The sequence below is a fragment of the Danio aesculapii genome, chromosome 17 (genome assembly GCF_903798145.1).
Source record: "Danio aesculapii chromosome 17, fDanAes4.1, whole genome shotgun sequence".
NCBI lineage: Eukaryota > Metazoa > Chordata > Actinopteri > Cypriniformes > Danionidae > Danio > Danio aesculapii.
Window position 1 is genome coordinate 18,886,436 of NC_079451.1, and position 25,453 is coordinate 18,911,888.

Genomic DNA, 25,453 nt, shown 5'->3' on the forward strand with positions numbered 1-25,453 from the left:
ATTACCGTGAAAATCGCAATCCAATTTAGAACGCGTTGATGTGAGTCGTCTACTCCAGCCAATTATAACACTCAGACGCATTCACATCCACTCTGTTTATGAAAATAAAAGCCTTTGATTATTTTTCCAGACACATTTAGCTGCTAGTTATTAGCTTAGTTATTAGAATTAACTGTTAGTCAGATAATGTTTCTTTGTTCCTTCTTAATGCCAACTGTGTAAGAAAATTATTGTTAAAACCCTTATGATAAACTGCTGTTTATTTACCTTCAAGCTCTGCTTCAGTTGCTTGACGTGTGTGCACGTGAAGTGCAGGAGTGGCCAGTGTGCGCCAACACTCACACATATAATGTACATCTCGACATGCGAAAGTGTTCCTCCATATGTTTTCATTGAAGTTGTTCACAATACTCATGAATCCACAGATTTTGTAATGTCGTCAAATGTGTAAACATTTAGCTGCGATTCACGCTTCTGCCTTTGGATGTCTTTGGGACAAAGCAGCTGCATGAATGCTAAAGCTGTAGATAAAAGTAAAATCATCAACAAAAGCCTGCGACCCCTGCGACTAGCGCAGCCGTTTAAAGCTCATTTCTGGTTCCTGATGTCTGACTTTACTAGAATTTTGGATTGGAGGTGTGAATGGTCTCAGCTTTCAGAAACATTCTGGAACATCCTTGCTTGTCTGAACAGCATTTTTATAAAATTTACTGGCAAATTTTTCCAGAAATTTTCCAAATATTTACTGGTATCAATGTGTGAAAGGGGCTATTTAAAAACATTTTCATTGTAATGAAAAATGTTTCTCTACAACTTGCCAGCAAAGCGAGGTATGTCTCATTTCTCATACACAATTATCACAAAAATTATTGTATTTTTTGGGTAATGAATGATTTATAAATATGTGATGACAAACATTTAAAACTTCATTCTAAAATCTCAATAGAAGCTTTGAATGTAAACAGTCACAATGACCGCTATGACCATTAGTAGTTAAAGAATTCTGGTTACTCCCGTGTTAAAAAAGATAAGAAATAATTAATTGGTGGAATAACCCTGATTTTCAACCACAATAAATTATTACATTTGCGGATCTAACCAGTTGTCAATTTCGAAGAATCACAATGCTTTTGTTTTATTTTTGTTTGAGATTGGAAAATATGTTATCAAGCATTTTTATGAAACCAAATATGACTATTTTACTTAAACCAATATTCAGTCAGTTCAAAAAAATGAAAATCTCTAATCATAAATATACTAAATATTTATAAATAAGTAATATAAGCTTCAGCTAGAATCTTTCAATTTGTTCTACTGTAAAGAAAAAAGTAAATCATCTAAACTAATGCTAATATACAATGTAAATTAACCACATTTTCATCTTTACTAAAGGTAAATTATCCCTTTGAATCAAAAATAAATATATATAAATTAGCATTTATGTCCCTAAAAGCCTATAAAACTTCAGAGAGGAGAATGTGATTGATGGAGAATTAAAAATGCTTCATGCTTTTCCTGTTATCAAGGTTATGATAACATTAGCATTCCTTACATTAGCATTCAAGAGCCAACACAGAAAGATGAGTTTTGCTGGCAGATTATGATCTACAAGCAGGGCATAACAGCGACCATGTAAAACAGCCAAATCTTGATCTCCTGAGACAATAAAATTAACATCCTATAATATGTCTAATGCTAAGTCTTAAATATAATAGTTAATTATGTAGTAAAAACATTATGATATTATGCAAATGAATTCCTTCATGAAGAAGCTATTACCTTTTTAATGATTGGAATCCTACTTGGTGTTCAATTTTATGGGTTTTTTTTCTCTCACATATTTCAGTAATCATCCTAAATTAGATATCATTCTGAAACTTAAAACTCATCCCGTGAAAAAAAAATGTTTTGAAATTGGACACTGTGTTACCATAGAAACAGTTCAAAAACGTTTAGTGAGCTCCTCCCTCGAATGGGTGGAATCAAGTTTCATATCTCAAAATTTACTAGACTATTTTGTCATTTCAATTGCAAGTCCATTTTGTAATCTTGATAAATCATGCAGTCTGAAATGTCTGTCTACCATATAGAGTGTCTGTGCTGTGACATTTCTTCATAATGTAAATAGAATCTGTAGTCATTTCATCAAACATGATCAACAATTGATCAAAATAAGAAGAAAGTGTCATGTTTCAGATGTGTTTATATTTACTTTACGACTACATAATACCAACTTCAATGTGTTTCAACTTCAAAACAGTTAAGAAATTAATATGTAATGTACTAATAGTTAATAACTGTCAATGTACCTTATTAACAAACATTTAATACAGTATTTATTTACCTTTGTTAATGTTACTTAATGTAATAAGTCCAACTAATGCTAACAACTTGTATTTAGTAATGTATTAGTAAAGGTTGAAATTAACATAATAAATGCTGTACAAGGATTATTTATGTTTAGTTATTGTTAGTAAATAAAGCACAGTTTTTAAAATTTAGTAGAACATTTACTTTTCTAGCATAGAACATATGTTAATATTGTACTAATGTTTGGTAAGATTTGTTTTCTTAACAATACATGCTACAATTTTTTACTTTTTATTTATGTATTTATTTAGTTTTATTTCTTTATTTCTTTATTTTTATTTATTTTATTTTTTAACATGTATTAATGTTTTAAATCTCCTAAGACCTCATTTCTGTATTCATGAATTTTAAAGCATTCATGAATTACAAACATTCAAGAGAGAGAGAGAGAGAGAGAGAGAGAGAGAGAGAGAGAGAGAGAGAGAGAGAGAGAGAGAGAGAGAGAGAATTATTAGCTCCCCTTTTGGACATTTTCACAGTATGTATGATAAATTTTTTCTTCTGGAGAACGTCTTATATTTTTTATTTTGGCTAGAATAAAAGCGGTTTTAAATTTTTAAAAAACAATTTTAAGGTCAAAATTATTAGCCCCTTTAAGCTATCTTCAATTCAATTCAATTCATCTTTATTTGTATAGCGCTTTTACAATGTAGATTGTGTCAAAGCAGCTTCACATAGAAGATTATAGTGAATTTAAACAGTGTCAGTTCTTTCTTTTCTTTTTTCTTTTTTTGATTGTCTATAGAACAAAGCATCATTATACAATAACTTGCTTAATTACCCTAACCTGCCTAATTAACCTAATAAACTTAATTCAACCTTTAAATGTCACTTTAAGCTGTATAGAAGTGTCTTGAAAAATATCTAGTCAAATATTATTTACTGTCATCATGGCAAAGTAAAATAAATCAGTTATTAGAAATGAGTTATTAAAACTATTATGGTTAGAAATGTGTTGAAAAAAATCTTCTCTCCATTAAACAGAAATTGGGAGAAAAATAAATAAACAGGGGGGATAATAATTCTGACCTCAACTGTATATGCAAACACTTTATTATCCACAATAATGTTAAGCAATGAATTCAGCAGTTATGTTGTTAAGGTGCTGTTCAGATTCCAAGGTCAGGCTTTGTGTAGGATGCACAGAAAGGAGCCACACATGAGACAGTAATCACTTCAACCACTCTAGCCTCAATGCAGCTTCATTGAGTCATTTAAAAGAACACTTTACTATTGAAAATGTGTTACTGGAAACATTTTATCATGGCACAGTTTGACATTTGATTATTTATTTAGTTTTTTACATTACATTGTAAACAGTTTTTCTATGCTGTATCAAAAATAAATACACTACACAAATGTTTGTACTTTAAACATACATGCACCCTTGTGCATCCTTTTGGATATTTTTTGGATGTTTTTGTAATTGTTTTGCCTTTTTAATTACAGACAAAATGCAAACATTTAGGTTTTATCGAAATTATAATATCGAAATATTGGGGAAAAATAATAAACATAATAATATAATTCTGGCTTCAACTATATATAATATTAAACACAACTTTTTAACTAATACAGTAATACTATTTAATAATCAAATTCAAAGGAAACTGCTTGAGTTCCTAAAACAAACACAGACTTTTGTGTGCACAAGGCAATCAAACATTGAGGACACAAATGCTCTCCTGGTTTCCATGCAATGACACTGTAAACGGGGAGGATTTCAACTTCCAGTCCTGCATTAATGAAACTGTCACATCTGCAAGGGAAGAGAGGCTTGACACATTGCATCACACACCTCTGCACTCATCTCATGTGTATTACAGTCAGCATCAACGTCTCATTTTACCCCGCCGCATTCCTCTATCATTGATATGCAATAAACATAGCTGAGCTCATCTGCCTCCAGAGAGGCTGCGCTACCCAGAATCCCAATGTTTGGTAAACGCACAAATATCCTTCCCACACGTGTCACTCTGGAGCGAAGGCTTTGGTGCTCTCTTAAATCTGACAGGTAAAACACCCACTTCTATTTTCTTCTTCCACAAACAAGATGCTGTTATTAAATCTCATCCTAATGTGAGTTTCTTTAAAAAAAAAAAGAAGAAGAAAACTGTCCGTGGCAGTATTTGTTCTGAATCACATCATTAGGGCAACAACTTGACAATTCACTGTAGTTCTAAATGCTCTTAAATTCACTCTTATAAACCAATTTCATTTGCATAATTTCATTTTACTGTGTAAAACATTTGAAAACAAATGTGAGCTGTTACTGCACATACAGCAAATGTTATATTACGGAGCCTGGTGTTGATTTGCATCCCTACACTGCAGTTTCTCCTAATGGCAACAACTGTGTTTTTTCTTTTGCTTTAATTCTTCTATAATTTCAAGAAATGTCTTGGATGGAAACGAAAACCTTGATTAAAATGGTGTAGTATTACTCCACACCTGTAGTGCTGTAAAGAAGCACAGATGAATTACTTCAGCACGCTGAGTACAGACATACAGTTATTAATAAGACACTATGGTGGATTTAAAATATCTAAAGTGTGTACCTGTTAATGTGTGTTTGCTGGTTGTCTAGTTGGTCTTTAGAAGTAATTCACCACCGCTGGAAACTTTGGTTATAAGTTTGTGGGGGTTTGAATTGCTGTTGTCATGTGATGTGCGTTTGACAGGACGAACTGTACCTCGCATTTGTTTCATACAGATTACAAAACCAGAAAACTTGTTTTCAAGTGTAGTTGGTTCATTTAAAAGTACAGGTTTACAGCTTTATTTCAATATATTTTTTATGTCTGTAAAGCAAGTATTCACTAGGATTCTAGTTTGTTTGTCGACCACAAAAACTGTCTTAAAAAGCATACGTCTGGTCTTAGCTTCTCTCCTGGAGAAATGTTAGTCTATAGCAGTCGATGATTGGCTCCTGTACTAGTAGGCAAGGTTTAATTCGCCATATTGACTGTTATACTTTTCCCAATTCAAAATTATATGAGTGACATATCTTATCGTGTATTCTATCATCTTTGTTACAGTGCTAACAAACTTAACAACATGTAAACTTCTAATCAAGGGCGTAGATTTGCTTTTAATATCAGTGGGGACCTAATTTGACACCATTTTATCTCAATTCTTGATTTTTCAAAATCAAAACAAATCGTTTATTATTGTACATCCATGGTTATTATTATGGTGGACTTGTAACGTACTTGACCTCAAGTGACTGACACTTTTCTTTGAAATGTAGCTGCTTATGTCTATGTCTTACCTGAGTCTTGCCAAGTGAGCCTGACTGGAAAACTTCCACAAAGCATTATTTTATTTTGGAGGCGATTTACACTGTAAAAAATGCAGGGTTCCACATAATTCATTAATTTTGTCGTAACATAAATTGATACAAATTTAAGTTGTCTGAACATAAAAAAAGTTTTCCAAAAAATCTTCAGAATTGTGTTAAGCTCATATTAAATTAGTTTAAACAAGCAGCAAAAAAAGTTTGTTTGAGTGTGCGATAAATGTCACAAATCGGTTCTGAAATTTTAAAAAACGTCGTACATCATTAAATAAACAGACCAGCTGATCTTCGTGGCTTTAAAACACTTCAGTGTCCCTGTATATTACACTCATTAAACCATGATGAATTCGGTAAACTGATGACCTTCACAGCCGATCATAGTCGTTTCATTTGAGCACATGAACACAATGGCAAATCAGCTGTGTTTAAGAACGCGCTCAACAGCGGGATATGAACGTTTTAAAAATTCTAGTACCAATTGGTACCGAATTCTAGTATCATCATATGATGACATCATAGTTTCCAAAAAGTGGTGTTTCGTCTATCCAAACATCTATGCAAGAGGCAATGTTTTGAGTTTTTTTTTCAGCTCAGTTTATGTAACCTCATATGCAAAAAGTTAGTTTCAAGGCAATGACAATTCCGATGTTGTGCGGACAAAAGGATCAAATTATATGTGTTTTGTGGATTGACATATCCATTGTCGTGGGGATAGGGTCTTATTCTCACAAAATTTCCTATTATAATCACTGCAAAATGAATCCTCTACATCATATCTGTTCTTTGCTGTTTATGACAAGACGAATCACCAGAGCACAGAATTTAATCACTTAACAAAACTCAGGCATTGATTGGACAATGTTCCTAAACTAAACACCAAAGCATATGGTTGGTAATTATTATCAGCACTAAAATAAATCTGATGAAACGTGTGCAGGGCATTACATAACATAAAGGTTGCTGGTTTGAGCCCCTGAGCTGGGTCAGTTGGCATTTCTGTGTGGAGTTTGCATGTTCTCCGCATCTTTGCATGGGTTTCCTCTGGGTGCTTCGGTTTCCCCCACAGTCCAAACACATGCGCTATAGGTGAATTCAATAAGCTAAAATGGCCACCCCAAATTTCCTAGTGTTGGGTTGCGGTTATGCTGGATAAGTTGGCAATTAATTCCGCTGTAGTGACCCCTGATTAATAAAGGGACTAAGCCAAAAAGAAAATGAATGAATGAATGAATGAATGAATGAATGAATGAATGAATGAATGAATGAAACATGTGTGGATGTACATATTATAACACATTTCATAAATTTTATTTAAAAAAATTATTTAGCTTAATCTGACAATCATAATAATTTAATTTATTTAATCCCATACCCAGATGGATATGACGCTGATGTAAAGGAATTAAATTCAGTAAAAATGTAGCTTTAAGAAACAACTCTCTCAGGTTGTGCTTGTGATAAAGTTTCAGGTTGATCAAGTTCTTCACAGGTTTTATCATTAGACTTGGGGTCAAACTGATATGGTAAAATCTTCACCAACATTACTCTCCTAAAGTTTGTACAATTGAGGAATACCTCCAGGTTTATTCAGGTTTTATCCAGGTTAAGTTGCGGTCACGCTAGAGTTTGAGCTAGCGAAATTTTGTAGTACAGCACTGTGAAATGGAGTGGGATTAAACAAGATGAATAGACATTTTAAAAAAGCAAGCGATTGCTCCATGTTTTAAATTTCTGTCCAGAGAGGTCATGTTTTGATCTTCGATTGGTCTCACGTAGTCAAGTGATGTGATTTCGCAGGTCAGAATTCACCAAGCTTGAACTTTGCAACACAGCGAATTGCGAAACTTATCACACAAGCTTGCGTTTCCAGTCTGACGCATTCGTGTGCGTTTGAATGGAAGTCTATGGGGAGAAAAGTCTAGTGTGACCGCAGCTTTACATTGTAATCCATTCAAAGTAATCCACCAGACAAAGCAGACTAAACTAACTGACCAATTAGACAGATCCTATCAGGAGACCCTTCGTTGGCATCTTATCGAGAAATTGATGTAAAACGTATGTTATGAGAGAATTGCAATGTTTTTGACTTCAGATGAATGAAACCGTATTGTAGCAGACCTCCAAAACAAACTTAGAAGCCTTAAAGTTGCGTAATATCATTACTTTACTCTTTCCAATTATGAACACACATCATAAATAATGTAAAAAGTATTTATTACCAGTATACATTTTTAATACAACAATTTTGGTTTGACAAGTGTTGTGCACACCAAAGCAGTCCCATAATACAAATGCATTCATGCTGCTTAAAATAATGTGCCAAAAAGCAGAGCTTATGCCTAAACTATAATGTATACTTTGTGAGTTATAAAAACGAACCAAACATGAAGAAAATATAACACAGAGAGCATATCTGCATGGAAAACGGCTGAGTACATATAATATGAGAGCAATGCAGTACACAGTGGCTTCAAGGTCTGTAAAGACGCATTGCTTTAAAAAAAAATGTACAAATGAAGAAATAAGCACCAAAAAAACAGGGTATGAGTCACAATCTGCCGAGCCCTGAGATGTGAAAAGATTTGCATTGTTGGAGATTTAAAGTTTCGTTTGTAAATCACAAAACTTTCAAGGACTGTACAACGCAGATCTGCTGAAGTCAAGGCTGAGTAAGGTGAAGGATGTTTCTGCGGCGTGTATGCACAGATTTTCTTGACTTTCAAAAAAAAAGACTTTTTTTTACAAGGCAGGCTGTTCATGCGAGGCTTACCATGCTCGTGTAGGAGAAAAAAAACATTAGATCCTTTTTCATATTCCAGTCCTGGTTCTTTTCAGCGAAATGCCAGTCCCCTGAAAGCCAGTTTCCTTTTTCGTAATTTCCATGGGCAAATAGCACATTCTGCTGTGTGGTTAGGCATTGTAATGTCAGCTCACACTCTTTTGTATCACATACATTCTTTGATATATTAAAGTTGTCTGATCAAGCAGCTTGCTAAAGATCCACCTGTCACCAACACACATGTACAAATGCATGATTTTATATCAAACTCTCTTGTGGTGCTGGTGTTGATGCAGTCTCATCCACAGACTCTTGTTCTGGCCAGCGACCGTGGCGGTAGACAAAATAATACTCCTTGCGAGGCTCGCTGTGGTGCAAAGTGGATTTGATTGCGAGAGGAAACTCCTCAGGAGCCAAATGCTTGTAATGGCCCTCCACCAACACACTTAGGCAATAGCACTCAGGATCCAACACTTCAAACTTCTCAGCACACTGACTGCACAGGTCCTTAGCGGTAGTGTTGGGACGCACTCCAAGGGTCTTGGTGTTGGAGCAAGCCTCCAGGAAGGACACGTTGATGAAGTCCTGACAGAAAGGTAGCAAATAAGTTAGTTATTATATATAAGTTATTATAAATAAGTTATTTTTATGTTGACTGACCAGTGATTTTCATTTGCATTTATCATTGTCATCAATTATGTTCAGGAACTCAGGAGTTGGAATATTGTTGTGCATCAAAACCTTTTTTCTCTAATAACCATTAGCATCACTTAGCATTATGTCAGGCTTTGACAACACACAATTTTGGATTGTTATGATTGTTTTGGATTGTCACTGTGTTATAATATGCAATATTGTAATCTAAATTAATTATGACATGGACAAGAATGATCAGACTGCTCATAGATTCATTGAATTTGCTTTGGAATATCCAACGCTATCTCATGACAATTCGTAACTTTTTTATCTAATGGCTAATTCGTTTGAATTCCTACGATCTCATTCATACAATTAAGTACGATTTGCTTAACCCCCAATGACGATTGGGTCTTGGGGTGGGGTTTTGTGAATGACAAAACTAAAATAGTCAGACTTGTTAAGGCTGATTTATACTTTCGCCTTTGCGCCACATCGCGCATCTCACGAAACGGCTGAGGCTTTTATACTTGACGCATTCGCCATTGAGATGACAGTGGGCGGTCAAAAGAAACAGACAATAAAATCAGACGAATTCTTTTTTTAATCAAACTTTGAAGCATCACTTGCTTTTGTTCATATCTCGGACAGTTCTACCTATTAAAGTTAAATATTAATGGCAACAGAACATGAGTTGCTCTACAAATAAATTTTTATTATGGCAAGAATAAAAGCAAAAAAAAAAAAGTACACTTACGAAAAAATACTGACTTTTTTTTTTATTTTGCCAACTCAACAATTCATACGGTCTGGCTAGTTTGTGTCCTCTACTTATAAGCTAAAAAGGCAATAATGATCCAACATTCCTTACCATTATCACCAATAAAGCCTAGAAATTGGGCATCAGTATATTGTAAACCGATAGGTTCATATGTTCCTTTCCAGTTATCAAAGACTTAATTTGTTACTTCATTTTAGTTTGTAACCTGTAAATTGTTTAAAATTCTAAATTGTAATATATACATCAGTGTAAAACCTATGAATGGTGAAAAAAAAATTCTGTAATATTAAAACCACCTGGGTCTCCACTTTTGCATTGCCTCTTTTTTTGTTTTAACAAACTTATCCCTCAGGTTTTTACAAAACTTTTACAAAAACTTCCCTCAACGGCTGTTGCAATTTATGCAACTGTTGCATTTTGCAAAGAATTATTGGTTATCTGGTTCTCCCTATGATCACGCATGGACGGATCATAAAGATGTCTGTTCAGTCATACCTGTTTCAGACAAATCTCTTCAAAGTGTTTCATAATCAACTCAAATCAAACGCGGCGCTGCGCGAACTGATCGCTCGAGTCTGAAAAAATTTACTGAGCTCTGCCAGCTGAAATCATGTCGCGAGCACCCAAATCGAATCTCCGCAACCACAGCGATGACGTCACATTCATTGTGCACACCGAGTTCAATAACAGAAAGCTGATTGGCTATTGCATGTAATGCTTTTGGTTCAAATCTACCTCATATTTTTTTCAAAAAATGCTTCATGATGGGCATGGAGCACTGCGAGCAGAGGCCGCAGAGCAGGGTAAAAAGAGGGGAGCGAACAACTGTTGTCAGTTGGCTCACATAATGAGACACAAATCATGAGGAGACCCGTGATTTTATAGTTTACAAAGTTAAAATGCAAAGAAATAAACAGTAAGTAATTTAATGCCGTCCTACATATGTTGTTTGTAATTTCATATACACATAATCACAATTTGTTATATCATTATAAAGATAATCGTGTTTATATAAACACTATAAATGAGGAGGACTTCTCTCCTCCTCAATCCCTGGGTCTGAACGCAGACACAGTGGATAGCAGTGCAGCAGTTCTCTTGCCCTATCTAGTCCAACCATTAGCCCTGCCGGAGGATTTTAAACATATGTGAACACGATAGCACAGCGATGTGTCTGTATGGTAACAAACTCATGTGATAAAAGACAAGGTCCACCATTCTCCAATTCTTGTACAGCTCTCCAGACAAAAATGCTTGCTGCAAACCAACAGCTTTGCTGTATCGACCCTGATAGCATCGCAGAGAACAAACCCCGTGGATCATGAAAACAAACATATATGAACCATGCCGTGCGCGGACTTGGACGTGGTCTCACCCAGTCATTGAGTCACACAGCTTGGTAGATCTGTCTTGTCTTCGGAAAGCATGTGCTCTCATGAATTATTAAGAAGCAGGGTCTTCTCATAGGATAAGAAAACTCAGCTATGAATAATAATGAGAAACCGACGCGTCATCACTCCACTAGCAGATTCGCGATATGTCACCGATTTTGATCCTGCCCCAAAAAATATTTTAAACCCGGAAGATGACTGACAAAAGCTCAAAATGATCCAGTTTTCCCCACAATTAAAGCTGACAGGTGCTAATGTTGTCTTAACTGAAGCTCAACACACAAATCTGTTAAAATCTTTTTAAAAAGTACTCCAGGGTGTCTTGAACCTTTAAGGCAATGGATTTACTCATCTTTTAAAGTAAAGTCAACGAATCGTTTTTTAAAGCAATTGGTTTGAACACTTTTAAGGTAAAGTGAACTAACTGCTTTTTTACAGTATAGAATAAATATGGATCAGTTTCCAGTTATATATGCACAAAAATCAGACATGAACTGACAGTGTGAACAAGGTCTGTAGTACCTGGACAGATGTGCGAGACGCTCTGGCTTTGTTCAGGGTACGGCGGCGCTCCCAGCGATGGATGGAGTCCTGGATCTCCAAACTTAGCTGTCTGGTAACAGCTTGTTTATCGAAATTTTTGATGTGCTCCAGAGCTCCATAAGTGGTAGTGAGATAGTAGGAACCTAGAAGAATGCAGATATGTGGGGATTATGTAGTACTACCTTTAGAATGCTAGCTGACACACAGACTAAATCAATTATAAACATATTATTTATTTGTGTCTTCAAATATGGCACCATTCTGTCTGAGGAGTTTAATCTTTGTGAAACTAAAGCAGGTCGAACACCGGAAGCGCCGCTCGAGCGGCGCACCACGCAGCGCCACTCATTTCAGATTTCTAAACATAGGTTTCTATCAGGGTACACACACCGGCGCCGCAAGTCGGCGGCTGTCCGCGGCGCCCAGCCACGACTCAGGACACTGTTCATTTCTCTGCCGCGCCACAGAGCGCCATCTGATGAGTTTCATGTTAAATATCATGCGAATGTCCCAGTCTGGTGTGTGATACTTTAAACTATCATGTACGCACCAAGTCGCGGCGCCGAGCGGCGCTTCCAATGTACGACCTGCTTAAGAATTTTGCTTGTCTAAATACACTCATTCATTTTCCTTCAGCTTAGTCCATTTATTCATTAATTATTAACTTATCCAGTATATGCTTTACACAGCGGATCAGGAGTTACTATTATGCTAAAAGCATTGAAGGGGACCTATGATGCCCCTTATTATAAGACTTAAAATATGTATCTGATGTCTCTAGAACAGACATAATTGGGCAAATCAAGGCAAAGGCAGGAGCAGCTTGGTATTCAGCATTGAACTCTATTGTGTTATAAATGGGATTGTTTATGTTTTTACTATAATTCATTATAAAATGTTCAAAACGATACTGCATTTTTAATTGATATGTTTTAAAGTAACGTTTTCTAGTTATTTATACATTCCATTATAAGCTGGTTATATTCACAGACTGTTGCCACACAACTGAGTTTAAACAAATAAAATGTAAAATATTTAAAATAATTTTTTTTTTTTTAATTGTTTAAACCCCTAATAAAAGTGATTTTTGCATAATAGCCCCCTTTTAACAACAAACCATGATTCAAATTGCACCCATGGCCATAATATTCTTTATTGTTCCTTACTTTTAACCAAGCTGCAAAAGCAAGTGATTATGCAAATTGTGTGAAAATATAGTTACATTTCATTTATTAAGGATGAAATGAATGCTTTTCAGCCATTTTATCCCCCAAAAATGAATCAATTGCATATTGTATATTGAATCTTCATAATTTCTTTCATTCTCATTTACTATACACCTTAGAATGTCGAAATTACTTTGATTTTCCAATAATTTTTCCCAAAAAACACAGACATACAGTAGTTGCATAGTACTTTTTAAGCATGCAATCTGTCCATACTTTATTACAGTATTAATGTACATTCACTTTGGCTCGGATGTGTGTGTGACTTAGCGTGTGTGTGTGTGTCCATACCCTCTCCGAGCTGCAGCGCCGGATCCATTAGCTCCATCATATACTCCACATCCAGCAGAAGAGCGGTGATGTTACATCGAGCCAAGACGTACATCAGCACAGGCAGGAAGTCATCAGCCCCGTGAGCCCTTCCTGTTACATAACAATCAGGAAATATTCAAAATACATCCATTAATAAAATACCACAACATTCAATCATTCATTTCACATTAATTATACAACAAGCACTTCATCAACACGTTCCTTCAAAATATGAGCATTATGAGCAAAATTCACCCGTACGGCTGGTTTGAGAATAAACTCTGCGCTGAGAAATCACGGATGGAATTTAGTCATAAAATCTCATGGAATGTGGCAGATTTTGGATGAATAAAACAACAGTTGGAATGCACACTCATCAAATCATGATACTTATTACGGTGAGTTTGGATATTAAAGGGATAGTTTATCAAAAATGATTTACTCACTCAAGTGGTTCTTATTATTATTATTTTGAATACAAAACAAGATATTCAGAATAATGTTGGAGGAAAACCAAAACTGCGTCCCAATTCGCATACCATCCGTCCTTAATAGTATTTTAAAATAGAATTAGTATGTCCCAAATCGTAGTATGTTGAAACTAGTATGCCAAAGGTTCCTAGATGGTTTACTATATCCAGTAAAAATTTTAGATGTGGAACTCTACTCTAACCACTAATATTGCTCACAGTACATTACTAGTTGGATGTAAATTCGATTAGAACTACAAACGCAGGTGAAAAGTGTAAATGAACTACAAACATGGTGGACATGCGAGACCAACCGTCAAGGAGTGAGGCTTTGGTAAAGATGTTTGTATGAATGGTAACATCTAGCCTACTGGAAAATATTTCAAGCATGTTTTACGTGTTATATTTCATCTGCAACAATAATACTTAACTTATGTAAAGACATGTTTGGACATTAACATCTGAATGCATAATTATCCAAAGACCTGAGGTGATTTCTCTGCATTAAAGACTCGCGAATGGGAGATTAACCTGCTGTTGCTTCTCCAAAAAGGTAGGAAATTAAATATGAAAGAAATGTGGATGATGTGTGGATGATTGACAGGGGTCATAACTAAGCAACACAACGATCTGTTAACGAGGAAGTAGTATGTTCCAAAGCTTGCATACTCTTCTGTTACACACTCAAAAGAAAATATTTTCTCTTCACAAACAAGTACAACCATATGCTAAATAGTATCGCTGCAGTTCAGAGACCCAGAGTGGGAGGGACTACAGTTCAAGTATCTTGGGTAAACTCCAAATGGGAGGGACTTACGCCACAAGTAGGCTGGGTTTAGGTGGAGTAAAGATTAATAAAACACATCAGGTTACTGTGAGGTTGGGTTTAGGGTTGGGGTAGGTGTAGACATTCATTAAGCACAATATTGGACTCTGTGTTATGTACAAGACATTAAATAAATGAAAATTCCAGGTTTTTACAGCTCACTTGGAGCTCAAGTCCCACCCACTTAGAGCTGGCTCCAACCTTCGTTTATACCCTTCTCAGGAAAACAGCCATCGACATCCATAAAAACAAAAATACTAGAAGTCGATGATCATTTTTTCCATAGTGAAAGGTTTTTAACATATTTCAGTATATTGTCCTTTGTGAGAAAAAACTAAAACTGGCTTGGAACAAGTGGAGGATGAGTAAATAAGGACAGAATAAGTTTTAGATTTGAGTGAACTATCTCTTTAAACTATGTAAAGACTACTCAAGTCTACATTTTTTATTTGCATGCCTCCATCTATGAAAACATTTAGTCATTCGTGAGCATTTTATTTCAGAACATCTTCATGAAAACACATTACTGTTTGTCATCAACCCATTAGTTGTTGATGGCAAACAGTTCTAAAACAGAGGTTCTACTAACTGGCACTTCCACCAATGTTAAATAATGACCTCCAAGGATAGTGTGGGGAGCAAGACAGGGGAATGATCGGCAAAGGACCACAAGGCAGGAATCAAACTCGGGTCACCGTGAGCACTGGAGTGCATGTGTCAACACATTAACTACTACAAAACTAGCGCCAACACCTTAGGGTACTTTTTGATGCACAGCTCAGTTTTAACTCACACTTCAAACACTTAACTTCAAACACTTAACAAAAAGAGCCTTCAAACTCACTGTTCGGGGGCCTACAAACAAGCTCTCACAGACATTTCCAGTATATTTAGAATTCCGCTGCACAGGTTTTGACACACACTTCCTCGCGCCACCATATCACCCCTGTACTTCAGCAACTTCACTTGATTCCTTTTAAGTCACGTATTGATTATAAGACCCTGATTTTAACATATAAAGCAGTACATGGGCTAGCACCTGACTACATTTGTGACCTGGTAACTCTCGCCACTCTCATCCACAGTCTTCGTTCTTCATCTGGACTTACGCTGTGTCAGCCACATTGTAAACTAAAAACCATGGATGGTCGAGCTTTTCATACAATGCACCACTTCTCTTGACTGTTTTAAAAAAACTTCTCAAGACTAGCCTTTTTTACAGTTGCTTTTAACTTATTATTTATTTAAAGCACATTATAAATAAAATTCATTATTTTTTATTATTACTATTAAAAATATGTTACAGTAGGTTATATTTTACACACTATTTTTGAGACATTGTGCTGCTTTAACCACAGGCCTTTATGGCCCTATATGATTTCTACAACGCAGAAAACGTGAATACAAGCAATTCAGTCATATAAAAGAAAGAATTAAACAAATAATCATATAATGAGGATAGTCATGGAATTTAGATGAATAAATCAAAAGTATATGTTTAATCACATTGTGAAATTTGCTATAGTGTGTGTAACTTTCATGATTTCAAGTAAAATTGAACATGTTTTTGATGATTAAAATATAAATTTCTATATTTCTATACCTTCAATGTAAAACCCAAAAAGTGAGGTAACTTAAATCATTTGAGGAAACCGATTGCAACAAACCATTTAAGTTAAAACTTATCCTGAGTACTGAGAACTTAATCAGTTTGAGTAAACTAAGCAATTCGAGCACAGTTAAACCTGATAAATGAAGAGAACTCAAACCAACTGAGTACTTTAAAACCCAATAAGTTAAGGCATTTGAGGAAACTGGTTGCAACAAACCATTTGAGTTAAAAAAAAACTAATATATATGAGTACTGTGAACTTATTCTATTATTATTCTTATTATTGTGAATCTTTCTTAATAATTGTTTGTTGACCAAAATTTCTTACTGTAGGTTATATTTTAGAATGAAATCTGCACTGTGGAAAATGCTGCAACAATATTTGAAGGTTGAGATTGATGCTATCTGCTAGTAACACATTGAACGCATTCATTGCAACAGTGCACAGATTTCTGTTCAGTCCCTGTATTTTTTTATTATTATTATTTGTATGTAGAACAAGAAATATGTGCCAGACAGAAATGCACCCTGGACTGCTTCTGGAGTGCGGCCAATATAATATGATTCAGAAAATGCTGAGAAAGCAAAGCAAGCATCACAAGACTGACATTATGCTGTATTGCCAAATCGTTTTAAGACTTGAGGCTTTTAAGGCTTAAGTTTGGACATTCGGCAGTGTGTCTGCAAAAGAAAAAACAATGTGTGGTAAAACTGATTTGTTTACCCATGAGTAAACTATGCTATTCCTAAAATTTATTAAATATAATCAACAATAAACTAACATCTGGCTCATTTAAATAGTGAAGCATGCTGCTAGCAGCTGTGTAAATGAAAGATGAAGTCTATTACATTATTTAAGTTCCTTTATTCTGTACCTGTCACTGTGTGTCTGTGTTTTTGCACCAGCTTTATCACCGGTGCATTTGAAGTAGACTGTAAATAAAAGAGCTGTCAAATTGCTGGCCGAACTTGAAGGCTAATTCACACAGTTTCTAAGGTTTGTGATTCGCTTTAGCCGAAGAGAATGTCTTTTTTTAAGTGTGCTTTTAAAAGATGTTGCTAACAAGGAGACAATTCACATCCGCATATTAGTTCTTGTCCACATTTTGCAACTTGTGTTTTTAAACCCCACAGCTGTTTCAAAATTCACATTTGAGCTTCGTGATGTTGTAAAACAAAACAGGAAAGTCTCGACAATAATAATAAAGCAACACTAAGCGAGTTTCTCTCGCTGCTCCCTCTTGTGGTTGAGAAGCGCAGTTGTCTATTTCCAGTGTGGTAAAACTGTTGCTTTTGTAAACTGTAGCAGCGAAAGTCATGTACATTTGTTGACTAACCTGACGGAAACCGTGTCTACCTACAGGTAAATAAACCTGTGTTAACTTACACTACACCATGTTCAACAAATATCATCACAAGGTAGCCGTGTTATTGTTGGTTCTATATTAGATTATTTATAGAACCAGCGTTTGTTTATAACCCCACCTACGTTTCAAAAACACAGAATTCTTTACAATTTAAAATGGCATCTTTGCATATATTTTCTGATGTTGTCCTTAAAAAATGTACATATACTTTTTTACATAAATCTTACATATATTGTAGGAATGGTATAGCAGAAAATGTTTTAAAACCTTGATCCAAATCAAGGTATACTTTCAAAACGGTTATCACCCCATGCCTAGTATAATTTTCATGATTTCAAGTAAAATTGGACATGTTTTTTGATGATGAAAATGATTTTAAAACATTAATATAGATAGATAGATAGATAGATAGATAGATAGATAGATAGATAGATAGATAGATAGATAGATAGATAGATAGATAGATATTTCTAACAACAGAAAAAAAATAATTTAGAAATGAAATTGCTCCAAATGCTAGGGGCCTAACCTCTTTATTTGTTAATGCTTTTAAAAACAAAACAGATTTTTCTTCTCTTCATTTGAAAGTTACTTGGGAAGAAGAGCTAAGGGTTTTAATCTCTGAGATGATTGGAATCAATGCCTTTTATTCATGTTCTATAAATTCTTGACACAACCTTATTCAGTACAAAGTATTAAACAGGCTTCACTATTCTAAAACAAAGCTTAGTAAATTCTATCCCTCGGTTTTCCCCACCTGTGACAAGTGTAAACCTGCTGAGGGTACCTTAGCACATATTTTTTGGTCCTGTGTTCAAATTCAGAGTTTTTGGTTAGAAATATTTCAGTTGTTTGCAAAGGTTTATGATTGTGATTTACTCCCTGACCCAATGATAGACATTTTTGGCTAGTCAGATTTTCTGGAGACTCTCAACCGAAATGTACGGTTATCTGTTCAGTATGGCATGACAATAGCTTAAAAAAAAGTTATTCTTTGTTTCTGGAAGAAAAATGTTTGGTCTCTTTTTTCTGACTGGCTTCTCAGACTCACCTTTTGACCTGGTTTCATGCTTTATTTTACATTTAGATTATTGTTTCATGATGGGTTTGTCTGACTGTTCCTTGTTTTTCTATGTCTGCAAAAACTATTAAAAAAAAACAAAAAAAGGAAAGAAATGAAAGTGTAATGTGGAACAAAATATTAACCTGAATTTGGAGACAAAAAATTATTTCATGCTGAGAAATTAAAACCATTTTTTATACAACCTCATAAATTCCCATGGGATGTCTCATCTCCACATCTCCATTATTTCATTATCTGTTCATTTTGAAATCATTAAATGAGATATTACAGAGATAATACAAAGGCGCCACAGACTGAATCTTTTAAAGAATGATTTACTGGGAGCTCGTCTGTTCTGATCTTCACTTCAAGACAGCGCTACGCACCCAAATGAGGTAGATATGCAATTGAAAAACAAAATTGCATCGCAGTACGTTGCAATTTTAATCCAAGTAATTTAGAGTTGACAGTGTTCTCCGTGCAAGTAAATTGCCCCATTAGATGTACATTTCATTACTTCAGTATTACATTCTCTCTGGAAAGCCCTTTTATTGTTGATCTAAAAATAGCGCCTGCAGTCTGATACAGTAAGGTTAAATTAAGATAAGAAATCCAACACGGGGAGAGCAATTAAAACCAAACCCAGATTTTATACAGTACTACTCTAGGGATACTGCTAAATAATTGAATATAAGTTTAACTATAGCAGTTAACGTTTAATCAATTAATGAAACAACAAATAATATCATTGGTAATCACATTGATAATCCGTCTGTGAAAATAGATGTATTTTTAGGGAGTTTGTGAATCCCAAGTTTGTTAAATGAAGCTTGCCATGAGCAAAAGAGATGGTTTTAAACTTCAGAAGACTTCAGAAAACGTGTCGTCGAGGCTTGTGAGGCTTGAAAGTGTTGCAAAGCATTGCTTAAGATTGTGGTTTGGAAATTGTAACAGGAAATGGATCTCATCTGCGACTGTTCTTTGGAGTGAATAATTCTTTGAGTTACACTTGAGTAATAGCAGGATCTGCAAGTATCGCTCGCCTGGGCTAATCTCAGTGCTCATGAATACCTGTTAAAAAAAGCCCTGAAACAAGAACAGTGTGCATCTAAGGATAAAAGGAAATATAGTAGATCAGTGTTTTTCTAGGAGTGTGTTGCAACTCAAAGATGAGCTGTGACTATCTGTTCTGTAAGAAAACCATGGTAAATGCTGCTGCGTGCTGATATTGGAATAGGAAACTATTGTTCATTTGCAAAAATGGTCAAAAATTAATCTCTATATATTTAAGACAGACACACAAAGGAATCGGGTAATTTATGGAAGGAGCAAGTTTGAAAAGATGGCAATACAGCAGAGTTGTGTAGCATGCTCTTATTTTAGATAACCATATTTCAGACTATGCAAAGAAAACAGAAAATATGACTATAATGGAGTATATAGACACAGACTTTTAATTTCAGCCAGCCAGCCACAGCATTTCCAGTGAACTGTCTTTCCATTATAAATTGCCATGTTTAAGGTCTGATTTCTTTACAAACCGGTGATCTTCACTGCCTGATAGAAGGGTGTAGAATTGGCATGGATGGAGGGAACGTGTCCTCACCAATATCCACTGAAATGTCCATACCAATAATTTAATCAACTTCAAAAAAAAATAAAATAATAATAATACTCCGTCAACCCTTAGTAACCTACATGTGCACAAGTCAAGTTCGCTATGAGTTCACCGTAATACTATTAACCAAGGCTGTGCAATTAATCAAAATTCAGTTTTGATTTTGGCTTCCATGATAATGAGAAACAATAATCAGGATAAAACAGTTAAATGGCACCACATACCTCTCTAAATTTCTCTACATTCATACCTCCTCAAAGCCCGACTGCAGTAAAATCATGTAAATTGACTTTTGCAGCATGGGATGTGATTGTTATTTGTCTTAATAAGTGTTTATTTGATGTTATTAAGTACTTTATTCATGTTTTTAAAGCCACGAAACTTGAATTTGTACAGTTCAATGCAGCTCTAGGGATGTATGTCCTATGTGTCAAGAGCAAATCTACGACCTTGGCCTGATAGATATACGATATGAAGTGGGTAGAAGCACTGCATTAAATTCCATTTTCCCCCCACCATCTCTTTGAAATATGATAGTTTATGTTACACCAATATTTTCAATGTTTCTGCGCTTGCCTGCTAATCCTGACGGTGCTAGCAGTTACATGGTCTTTCATTTCGTTTTATGCTTAAATAACTAAATAAATGCTTAAGTCTATTTAACTGAATGTATTTTAATTACATCGCAACATCCATGCTGTAAAAGGAACCTTGTGAAATTGAAAATAGTCACATTAAGCTTTCACTGGTAGTTTATCATTGGCTGAAAAACACTAGCTGTGAATATACTGTACCCCATTATGGATTCATTAGTTTGCACTGACCTAGTCTTTTGATTAGTTATTACTGGCTATCAAGAACCATTAAAAAATGTTTTTGTTCAAATTAGGAAAGGGGGGGGGTGTCATTAATGCATTTATAACATTTTGACATGTAATATTACAGATTTTTTCATATAGTCAAGTTTATGATACTACTAATACATTTAAACTGCTAATGGGGTCAAATCGAAAACAAGATTATTTTGCTTTCCCCACTGGCAGACTATTTTGCTTGTTTTAAGGAAGAACTCACTTAATTTTAACATCACTTTTCTAAAAACAAGATAATATATTTTGCTTGTCTAGGAAATCTAAGTAAGAAAATAATTTTTTGTGGTATACGTACTTACTTTTACTTACTTGCTAACTTATAGTTTTATTGGGCCATGGCACTTGATATCTGCTGTAGCATGTTCTGGACAGCATGTACAAAATCTACCAGCCCAGAAATATATCATATTTCTTGGCTGGTATCTTGGATGCAGGATATATCCATATATAGCCATTATTTATTGGCTGATACTGGTTTAATTGAAAGCGATTAGCTTATCAGCAATAATTTGACAAAGGCTAATACCAATGATTACATGGAGGCAATGAGTTTCACATATTTTGAATAATTAAATGTTTTTATCAGCACAAAATCATTAAATGCAAAAATAATAATAATCTAGTGTGTGTAAAATAAATGTTAATGTTAAAAGAAATAATACAGCAAAAATCACATTTGAAGATTGTCATATTGTATTTCTTTAACTTTTCTTTATTTTTTATTTTAACTCTCTTAATATTTTGGTGAGCTGAATGTTAAATGGATTCAATCCATATTCAGTAAAATTTGGGCAGAGAGAAAAAAACTAGCTAAAAAAACAACATTTGTGGATTTATTGAATGAACCCATAAATTACATTTGTTCTAAATAGAATATTATATTCATACATACTACAGTTGAGGGGGACATACAGTCCTGAAGTTTCTGAAGGGTATACAAATAATGAAGCTAAAATTCAAGCTGTTGAGGTCATGTTGAAAAAGAGAAAAGCTGGCATTTGGACCAATGCACATTTTTGCCTCATTTGCATTTAATGTTATTTAGTTACAGTTATTTATAGTATAAAGCATATTTATTGTGAGTAGATTTATGTTCATTCAAATTTTGGTTACAAATCACACATGGTATATAAATAATTATATATTTGAATCAGTACTACTAATTAACAAATAAAAGGCTCTTCGGTTAAAGGTAAGATAAGGGTTTCGTGTCAGCAGAATACATTTCATATCCTGCAGTAGCAAAGATACTTATAGCAAAGTCTTCATATTTACAAATAAGGAAGTCATTTTTACCGAATGTGATTGTATAATCAATGTCATTTATGACTGTAGATTTTAATTATATAAAAATTGATTAATGTTTACTTTGATGCTTGTTACTAAGTGGTATTGTATGTAATGCAGCTTTTTTTCATATATATTATGGTAAGCTTTGCTGTAATATGAATTTTCCTTTGCGATTTAATGAAGTTTAACAAACAATAAAACAAACAATACAGCATACCCGTACTGAAAATGAAGGGAAGTAAATGCTGCATGCAATAATAGTGCATCACTCCATCTAAACCAAAAGAGAAAAAACTATCACCAGCTAGTGGTCAATGCGAGTCAGAAACTCTGGTTGCTACAGAAACGATATCCTGAAGTCAAGACAGAAAAAATGCTTGGTTACATGATTTGAGAATAAAAACATTTATGAGAAAGTTATTTTCAGATTTGATTGGTCGTTTTGAGATGATATTTAAATATAAGCCTGTTGAACTGCTTTACAGAATTTACTTCCCCATTTAATGAGATGAATGTGCATGACTGAAATAGCTGCGTGAGATGTGTTTAAATTAAGAGTTAGCAAAAGTGTCTGGCCAGCTGTAGCAGATTTGTACCAAGCAGTTATAGATATTTAAATATAATATGACTCTATAAAAAATATAATGTAACCCTTATATGAAGTGTCCTTAAAAGGAAACATATAAATAAAATTATTATTACTATTATTATTATTAAAAGTCCTCCTTTTCAATTTTACTTGCGTCAAAGTACAATATTCATTCACTCATTTCTTTTCGGCTTAGTCCTTTTATTAATTTGGGGTCGCCACAGTGGAATGAACCGCCAACTTATCCAGCATATGTTTTATGCAGTGGATGCCCATCCAGCTGCAACCCATACAATCTCTCATTCACACACATACACTACGGCCATTTTAGTTTATTAACCTATTCGAGCCGGGGCTCGAACCAGTGACCTTCTTGCTGTGAGGCGATCATGCTACGCCACCGTGCTGATATATATATAGTTTAATATTCTTCAGCACCAAAAGTAAAACATGCTTAGTTATATATGTCTGTTGTCTATCTGATTACTTTCATTAGCAAATTTGGTAACTACTGATAACTGGTAATACTGATAACTGCTACTGATGGGCTGATTAATATTAAAAATGAAGTAAACTTATGAAGCAAGTTTACTTCATAAAAATAAAGACAGTCATCATCTAAATAACATTTTCATTTATAAATGTCAATAAAAAAATTTAATTCTGCATTAGTAACTTAAATTTCTTGCCATCGGTCACAAGCACTTAACCTGAGAGGATCTCTTGTTTTTGACTTATTTTGAAGCAGTTTGTAATAGTCAATAATGACAGTTGTGATTTGACAACAAATGCAATCAAATATTTTCATTTAACAATTTAGCGGTTCACTGTGCACTGTAAAAAATCCTTGCTTCCTAGTTTTTTTAATAATGATTTTTTTTGTCATCTCAACTCACATCAGTCAAACTGAATAGAATATAGAATATTAGGTTAAACTTTGTGTAACTAATTTTAATCAGTTTAGTTTTCAGCTAATAATTTTTAGAGTAACTTAAAAACATTTATTGTCATAACTTTTTGTGATGTCATTTATTTACATTGTGAGTTGTAAATTGATTTAACAGATTAACTGATAAGATTCAGCTACGAATCAGCAATTCAGATGTCTGAGGGGTTTGGGAAATTGTGCAGTTCAAAATATCTGTTTACAGCATTAACAAAAATGAATTTACATGAAATCTTATGAAATAAAATATAATATTAATAAAAGACAGCACAGATACTTGAAGGGATAATTCAGCTGAAAAAAATACAATTCTGTCATCATTTATTCACCCTTTACATATATTTAAACCTTTAAGAGTTTTCTTGCTTCTGTTGAACACAAAAGAAGTTATTTTGAAAAATGTTGGAAACCTGTCACCATTGACCCATAGTATTTGTTATTCCTACTAGGGAAGTCAGTGGTTAGGGTTTTCAGCTTTCTTCAGAATATATTCTTTTGTGTTCTACAGAAGAAAGAACCCCATAAAACCACATCAGGGTGAGTAAATAGTGAGTAAATTTTCATTTTTTGGTGAACTAACGCATTAAAAAGGTTTATAAACACAATAGTGGAGTGAAATATTAACACTATTCTTTACTGAACCAAAAAAATAGGGCAGTTTTATGTCTGTACATAATATTATGCCTACAAAATACAATTGCAATGAGAGATAATATTATAATAAACACTACACAACGCACTTCCAGTCCTGTAAACAGTCATTTGCACAAACACTTTTGCGACGGTAGAACTTCCTTATTTGCAAGCACTAATGATGACAGCTGTGATGTAATCGGGACTAATTTTGGGGTGTGGAGGAAAAGGTGGAGTCTAAGCTGTTTAAAGAATCGTTGCTTACATACTTTCTGTTCCTTTCTCTTTCGAGGTTGTGCTCTCCTCCATATTTTCTAGAACTGATGAGTAATGATCTGCGCTGCATTTCCCAAAAGTGTTGCAAGTAGAAATACATCATAGAAATCACTAGCAATAGGGGTCTCTGAGATCTGCTTAGACTTACAGAGTCTTATTAGTCTAGCTATAATATATAACCAGGTATGTAACTTTCCAAAAGTTACTAAGTTACTAAACAGTTTTGCTTTCTATATGATATAATATAATATAATATAATATAATATAATATAATATAATATAATATAATATAATATAATATAATATAATATAATATAATATAATATAATATAATATAGTTATAATATAATATAATATAATATAATATAATATAGTTATAATATAATATAATATAATATAATATAATATAATATAATATAATATAATATAGTTATAATATAATATAGTTATAATATAATATAATATAGTTATAATATAATATAATATAATATAGTTATAATATAATATAATAATAATAATAATAATAATATAATATAATTATAATATAATATAATA

The 25,453-nt window shown here is 34.0% G+C and overlaps 1 protein-coding gene across 1 annotated transcript in view; it reads right to left on the minus strand.

Moving 5' to 3' along the window:
* Window positions 1–7,865: 7,865 nt before the first annotated feature.
* rin3 (Ras and Rab interactor 3) overlaps window positions 7,866–25,453 on the minus strand; it is a 34,397-nt gene continuing 16,809 nt past the window's right edge. Inside the window, exons 8-10 of the mRNA XM_056476950.1 lie at window positions 13,316–13,447; window positions 11,778–11,941; window positions 7,866–9,032 (exon numbers count right to left, since the gene is read on the minus strand). Coding sequence (XP_056332925.1) covers window positions 8,706–9,032; window positions 11,778–11,941; window positions 13,316–13,447 — 623 coding nt within the window. The 3' untranslated portion in view covers window positions 7,866–8,705. The remainder of the gene's footprint in view (window positions 9,033–11,777; window positions 11,942–13,315; window positions 13,448–25,453) is intronic.